At 34.2% G+C, this 7,742-nt stretch overlaps 1 protein-coding gene across 4 annotated transcripts in view; it reads right to left on the bottom strand.

Moving 5' to 3' along the window:
• kdm4b (lysine (K)-specific demethylase 4B) overlaps positions 1–7,742 on the bottom strand; it is a 67,786-nt gene that overhangs the window by 3,571 nt on the left and 56,473 nt on the right. For all 4 annotated transcript variants that reach the window (XM_016523821.1, XM_016523820.1, XM_016523823.1 and 1 more), the window contains 5 exons: positions 7,250–7,305; positions 7,027–7,135; positions 2,768–2,953; positions 2,528–2,695; positions 1,497–1,616 (listed from right to left, as the gene is read on the bottom strand). In XM_016523821.1, the coding sequence (XP_016379307.1) occupies positions 1,497–1,616; positions 2,528–2,695; positions 2,768–2,953; positions 7,027–7,135; positions 7,250–7,305 (639 nt within the window). The remainder of the gene's footprint in view (positions 1–1,496; positions 1,617–2,527; positions 2,696–2,767; positions 2,954–7,026; positions 7,136–7,249; positions 7,306–7,742) is intronic.

The raw sequence follows: 7,742 nt of genomic DNA, 5'->3' as shown, positions 1-7,742 counted from the left end.
TATGTATATATATATATGAATATAGTAATATTAATATTATTTATTAATAAATATCTAAATACATATTAATTATATAAATTATTTATATTACAATGTAAAAATAATTATTTATGTAAAAATAATGAAATGAAACAAATATATTTAACATTTAAATATGTATTATATATTTACATTTATTTAAAATACTCAAATTTACACACATGTATAATAAAATACAAATGTCATATTTAAATGTTTAAAATATTTCACTAAATCAATTATAAGTACTATATAACAAATATAATTTTTATTTTCTCATGTTGTAAATGACGTACATATATTTTTATATTATTTTAAATAAATATAATCATATAAAATGATGATATGAAATGAATATATAGGTGTATATATATGAATTTAAATATGTACAAAATATTAAAATTATATTTTTTATTATAAAATGTAGGGCACATGTCCTGACATTACATAAATCCACATGAATTCTGTATTGCAAAATCTAATGCTAATGTATCAATGCTGTTGATAGAGCTGTAAAAACTGCATTTAACCCAGAATATTCCTTTAAATCTCTTATATTTTTGATTGGAAGAGCATCCAACAACAACATAAGCTGCAAACTTTCAACCAGTCTGCAATCAACACCCTATTCCAGATCAATTCCCAACAGCTTCAAGACCTGTCAGACTTACAGACATCCAGTTACAGATCGCCCGCAGCGAGTGGGAGAGCGCTTGTCGCGTCTTGCAAAGGTAAAAGTGACGTCATGAAAGCAATCGGCACTTGTTACGAGTGCCATGACTCACACGGATCTGATAAATAATGGAGTCTTGTGGCGGAGCAGAGAATCAAGCGGTTCGTTAATGCTGACAGAGGAGTCTCTCAAGAGTTCAGCCGAGCAATGAAACACTGTGTGTGTGTGTGTGACCCAGATGTGAATTAAAGCATCGACCCATCACTGCACAAGAACACAAAAGCACTTCCTGTGAGGAGCGGCGTGTGTACGTGAAATAGCAGATGAATGGCGGTCTACTCTCGCCGTCTGCGGTCCATCACACCTCATAAGCTTCATCTACAGACTCCGTAAATCCCCCATGCGCCACATCTGCCTACTTTTCTCATTTTCCCATTAATCTCGGCTCCCTTCCGCTCAATACATCAACGGCTGCTCTGTGTACGAGGAAAGCGAACTTTGCACCAAATGTGGGACTCCTGAAAGACTCGGATGAGATGTGGAATTACAAGAAAGCTGACTTAAAGATTTAGGTTCTTGACTTAAAAATTGGGTGTCACTACGGGTCTTAACTATATACAGAACAAAACAATAAAATATAATAATATACAATTAACTGTAATACAGTAGAATTATAATACAGTAGAAAACTAACAGCAAAGCAAACAAAGAAAGTAATGAAATGGTTTGGTTTGAAATGGATTACTCTTTATATATATATGGGGCATAAATAAATCCAAATAAAAATTTTAGACGTCGTAGTTACCTGGTAGTATCGTTGGACGTGTTCCTTTATGAAAGACGCATTGAGAACCCGTCCATCGATTGTCTTGACCACCACGAATTCGCCCAGTTCTGGAGGGCCGTTCCTCAGACAGTCGTGACTCTGGGACAGAGAAATCAAACAGATGATGGATTCAAACAGACAGTTGTAGCTCTAAAATCTGATTGGATGAGCCGAATTAATGGGCCAAAGCCACTTGCCAACCATAATAACCTAGAGGTAGATTTAGCCAATCTAGATTTCGACCAATCCCGGACCAGAGCTATGCATTTTAGACCACAATAAGCCACAAGATGCCAGATATTACAGTTATTTATTTATTCCCCATGATTAAGGTTTAAGTAACCCAAATCTCTAAAATATGATTGGATGAGCCAAACAAATTCGCCAAAGTGTGGAAGCCCATTTCCATCATAGCATTAAAAAGGGTAATTGCGACTATTTATCTCACAATTCTGACTTTTTTTTCACAGAATTGCATGAAATAAACTCATAATTATCAGAATTCTGACTTTTTCTCCGTTTTTTCTCACAATTCAAACTTTTTTCCTGCAATTGCGACTTCATATCATGCAATTTGGACTTTTCCACACAATTCTTACTTTTTAATCACAAATGTGAGTTTATCATGCAATTCTGACTTTTTCCATCGCAATTCTATTTTTTTTCTCGCAATTGCGAGTTTATATCACGTAATCCTGACTTTTCTCAGAATTGTGAAATATAAACTCGCGAATGCATGCTATAAAGTCAGAATTGCGCAGATATATACTCACATTTCGGAGAAATTAAGTCAGAGTTATGATATAAACTAAAAAAAATGAAGTGTATATATCTCGCAATTCAAAGTCAGAATTGTGAGATGTAAACTCGCAATGGCAAGAAAAAGTGAGAATTGTGAGATCAAAAGTTGCAATTACCTTTTTTTATTTTTATTTAGTGGTGGAAATGGACTTCCAGACCAAAGCCACTTGGCAACCATGATCACCATAATAATGAAAAAACATTCTCACCAGCAGGTTCTCTGGGAAGACATTATCACAATAGGAGCCGTCATCAAAGTTGACCTCGTAGTAGTTCTGCGTGCCGATGCCGGTGATGGTGCAGCGATAGAACCAACCGTTGCTGCTCCTGCCGATGACCTCCTGACCTAAAGACAGCTCGCGGGAGCTGTTTTTAACCTGCAGCGGAGGCAAAGCGTCAGTTTGAGGATCACCGTGTGCATCGAGATCCCTTCTATAGCAGCTACGCACCTTCTGAGTGGTCTGTTTGTGTTTGTGGCAGGTGATGGACACCACGTATGGCCAATCGGCCGGCTTCATGACGACTCCGGCGAGGAGGGCGCAGGTGACGTGGAAGGACGTGGAGCAGTTGTCCAACGAGCACTGGATACACGCGCCGAAGATCTGCTTGGTCGTCTTGTGGCAGTAGACGCACTTCTGCAAATCGTAACGAGGAAACATGAAACTTGAGTTGCAACCTTTGTAGCATGACAAACTTCCATACTCAATGACGAAAAGTGATTTTATCCATCAGGAAAAGGGCACTGGAGCCAAGACCGAATGGGAGTTCAGTGCTATAACGCTATTAGGCTAATGGTAAACAGCTAAAGAACGTCTTTTTTAATAAAACATTACAAATACAAACATTTATTAATGTGTGAACTACAATAAAACATCCAAAATGTTCACAAAGATAGTCAATTTTAGAAAAGTATAAAAACCCCCAAAGAAAAAGCATAAGAGTTAATAAAAAAAAAAACTACAAAGAAAAATAGAATAAACAAATAGAAATGGAGAACAAAGCAACAAACTAGTAAAATAAATAAATAAAATAAAAGACACAAACGAAAGAATGAAAGAACAAACAATCAAAAAGAAATAGAAACAAAAAGAACAAACAAACATATAAATGAATGAAAACACGTGTAGAGAAAGAAACAAACTAAAACAAATAAAAAAAAATTTTGCTTATAAAAATAAACAAAAAACAGAGAAAAGAATGAATGAAACAAACAAAACAAACAATGAATAAAATAAAGAAAACTAAATAAACAGCAAAAGAAAGAGTGAATGAAAGAAAAAGAAAAAGCACAAGCAAAAGAATGAATGAAGGAACAAACAAATAAAAACGAAAAAAATATATGAACTAATGGAAACAAAAGTAGAGGGAATGAGCTAAAAGAAACAAAAGAAAAAATAGAGAAAAGAAAAAAGGAAAACAGAAGTAGAAAGGAAAAAACTAAAACAAACAGAAAAAACTGAAAAGAATAAAAGGAGAAAAGAAACAAAGAATGAATGATAGAGCAAAACTAAAGAAAAGAAAAAAAATGAAAAAAGCACAAACAAAAGAAACAGAAGCAGAAAAACAAATATACATAAAAAAGCAAAACAAATGCAGAAAATGAACTAAAAGAACCAAAACAAAAAACTGATAAAAGATGAATGAAAGACAGAACTGAAAAACAGTCAAGAAAACAAAAAAACAAATTAAGAATATAATGATTAAAAACAAACAAACAGCCAAATAAAATAAAGAAACGAAACAAAAGAGAACAGAAACAACGAAACAAATGAACGAACACCAAGCAAATGAAGGAAAACAAACCAAAAAGCAGACATTCAGTAATAAACCAGATATTAAATGAAAACAAAGTGATATTATCATACCAGAACGGCGCCTGAGCCGAATGCCAATGCTAAACAACTATTTGGCTTTTGGCTAACATTATTTCCATGTGTCAGCTAAAACCAAAGTAATTTCAAGAGCGCAGCAGCAGCTCTGATGAAAGATTACAAAGATGAACATTTACTAACAAAGTGAACAGCAGAAATGTTCACAAACACAGTGCATTTTGATTCCACGTTGACTTAAAATGCAGAAATTGGGCCCGAATTTGTGGCACGAGAGTGTATTGAAAATCAATGCACTTGATATTTCAGCATTTCTTGCAAATATCCTCTCAAATGGAAACATGTTGTGTCCGTTCATCCCCGTCTCTCTCCTCTTCTCCTCCATTTCCGCATAAACCGCCTCCAAACGAGCGCACACACACACACAGAGGAATATCGACGGGAATAAAAATTCTTTATTAAATTGTCAATACTTCATTTCAACCCCCTGTGGCCAAGCGGCCGTAATGTACGATGGCCTTTCGATGCGGCGCCGGCTCGGAAATATTTCATCGGCCGGTGAAAGCCTCTGATTTATCATTCGCCAGGGATTGATCGCAAGACAGGCCAACGGACAAGAGAAGGGGAAAAAATGCGTGATTTACGAGCATCCAGCTCGCAGTTATTTATTCATACATCAAGAGCGTGGCGAGCGGGAAGATAAAGCGACCTCCTTTTAATCTACAATACGACGCTGTTTCTTGTTCTAGAGTGAAGCTGTGCAAATAACGAGACTAAGTGTTTGATGGTCTTTCGTTACTGGCACTGATTTCTAGCAAACCTGTGTGTTTCTGCTTGCTAATGGCGACTGCTGAAGTCAGATGCATGAACAGTATGAGAGGTTTATAGCATGTTTTTCATGTCATCGTGTGCTGAAGTTGCTTTGGGTTGTGTGTTTGTGCCGACGCATTGAGCAGCATTCAGACGCGCGGCGGAGGAGGAGAAACTTGCCTATATAATCAATGCAGTTCATTTAGCACAGTGAGCAATCACACCTGATTATTCAAGCATTGCACATCATTAATAATGCATCATATCCTCTGAGAAAGAGAGAATGACGGCGAAACAACAAAAGAAAACATGAAGATACAAACGAAATAAAAAACAGACTAATGGAACAGAGTGAAAGAACAAATAGGACAAAAGAAAGAAACTAAATGAATAAAACACAAATGAACAAATGAAAACACAGAAGGCAAACTAATGGATGAATTAGGGAATTAATGAAAAATGAAAAAGTAGAAGCCAACAAAATAATAAGAAACTGAAAGAGCAAACAAAAGAAAAACGGCCATCAAGAAACAGAAAAAATGTAAACAATAGAAAATGAAACTTAAACTTAAACAAATAAATAATTGAAGCATGAAAGAGACAAAAAAGAAAAACGAAAAAACAAAAGCACAAATGAAACAGAACAAATGAATGAGCGAAAAATTTACAAATTAAAATGAAACAAATGAAAGAAAACAACAACAACAAAAAAACAATAGGAAAGAAAAACAAAAGGAATAAAAAACAAAAATGAAACAAATTAGGAAAAAAATAAATAAAAGCAAAAAAAAGAAACAAACAAATTAGGAAAGCCAACAAAATAATAAGAAACTGAAAGAGCAAACAAAAGAAAAACGGCCATCAAGAAACAGAAAAAATATAAACAATAGAAAATGAAACTTAAACTTAAACAAATAAATAATTGAAGCATGAAAGAGACAAAAAAGAAAAACGAAAAAACAAAATCACAAATGAAACAGAACAAATGAATGAGTGAAAAATGTACAAATTAAAATGAAACAAATGAAAGAAAACAACAACAACAAAAAAACAATAGGAAAGAAAAACAAAAGGAATAAAAAACAAAAATGAAACAAATTAGGAAAAAAATAAATAAAAGCAAAAAAAAGAAACAAACAAATTAGGAATTAACAAAAAAGCATAAATGAAACTGAACAAACAAAAGAACGAGAGAACAATTTATGAACTAAAACGTAAAAATAAAAACAACAACAACAAAACAGCAAAAATGAGAGAAAAACAACTTAAGAAAAACAAACAAAGGTAATAAAAAAACAAAAACAAAAATGAAAAACAAATTAGGAATGAACAAAAAACAAAAGCAGAAATGAAACGGAACAAACAAACAAAGGAGTGAAAAATGTACAAATTAACTAAAAAAAGAGAAACAAATTTGGAATGAACAAAAACAAAAGTACAAGTAAAAAAATAAACAGAACAAATAAATGAATGGAAAATTTACGAACTAACTAAAGTAAAAAAAAAAAAAAAAGCATTAAAAAAAACAACAAAAAATGAAAAAGATAAGAAAAAAAAAAACAATTGAAAGGCCAATAAATGAAAATACAAACAAAAACAGACAAAATATACAGAGTGAAAGAACAAATAATACAAAATAAACTAAATAATGAATAAAAAAATAATAAAAACGCAAACTAACAAATTAATAAAAAACAAACAAAAGCAGAAGCCCAACAGGAAAAAACACCAAAAAATAAATAAGAAGAATGAAAGAAAACGGAGAAAAAAAACCCAGAAAAGTTGAAAAACAAACGAAAGGCCAGTAAGGAACAGAAAGAACAAACAACTGAAAACAACAGTAGAAAATGAATGAAACTACAACATGAACAAAAAAAGAATGAACGAAAGAAAGAAATAAACAAAAGCACAAACGGAAAAATGAAAAAGAAGAACATAAACAATGGAGCAAATCAATGGAGGCGCCAACGAGCGAGTGAATGAAACCAAAGTATAAAACGAAGCAAAAACACAGAATGAACAAAGAAAGAAAAGGAGGATTGTCATTTCATCTGTGTGTCTTGACTCACCAGACTCTTCCTGGTGTCGGGGACGGCAGTCACGTCCACAGGCTCTCGCTCCACAGCGTTAACGAAACGAGCCTCGGCCACAGCGACGGCGCAGATCACGTGAACCCACCTGCGGACGGGACACCAAACGCACGGTTTATATGCAGAGTTCGTTTGGCAAACGAGCATGAACAGATGCCGCGTAGCTTCTTGTAATTGACATGCGATATGAGAGATATTAGACCTGTCATCTGTGGTTTTCTTCAAAGCTCCTCCTCTTAAACTGCACAAACAGCAGGCCTGCGACGATAAACAACACCAATGAACACAATAATGAACAAAACACTTCAGCGCAACAATAAATGTGCCATATAGAGTTTTATAAAACAAAGAGTTCCGGTCCTTGATTCTGATTGGTTGAGCCGCGTTCTAAGCTGTTGTAAATTACTCTACAAACATATACCTTTGTTTACGTTTGTCTGTTGCTTGGCAACCACTTTGTTGGAACCACAACTGTTTCTGAGGAACTACATTGTTTGGTGGAAGAATAAAGTTTTTATTTATATCATTACACTGTATTTGCTCTGTTTTATTTTGTGAAACCTTACTACGTATATGGAATAACCGTTTTATAAAAGCAATAAGCCCCGTGAAGCCGTGGTTTACAGTGAATTTATAACAGCTAAGGGGGTTACTCCGCTTTGTGTTGTACCTAACAACGCCCCTTAGCTGTTATA

Source organism: Sinocyclocheilus rhinocerous, unplaced genomic scaffold, assembly GCF_001515625.1.
Source record: "Sinocyclocheilus rhinocerous isolate Xijiao unplaced genomic scaffold, SAMN03320098_v1.1 scaffold1351, whole genome shotgun sequence".
NCBI classification, from domain to species: Eukaryota; Metazoa; Chordata; class Actinopteri; order Cypriniformes; family Cyprinidae; genus Sinocyclocheilus; species Sinocyclocheilus rhinocerous.
The sequence above is the reverse complement of the archived record's forward strand: the minus strand, read 5'-3'. Positions and strand labels throughout refer to the sequence as shown.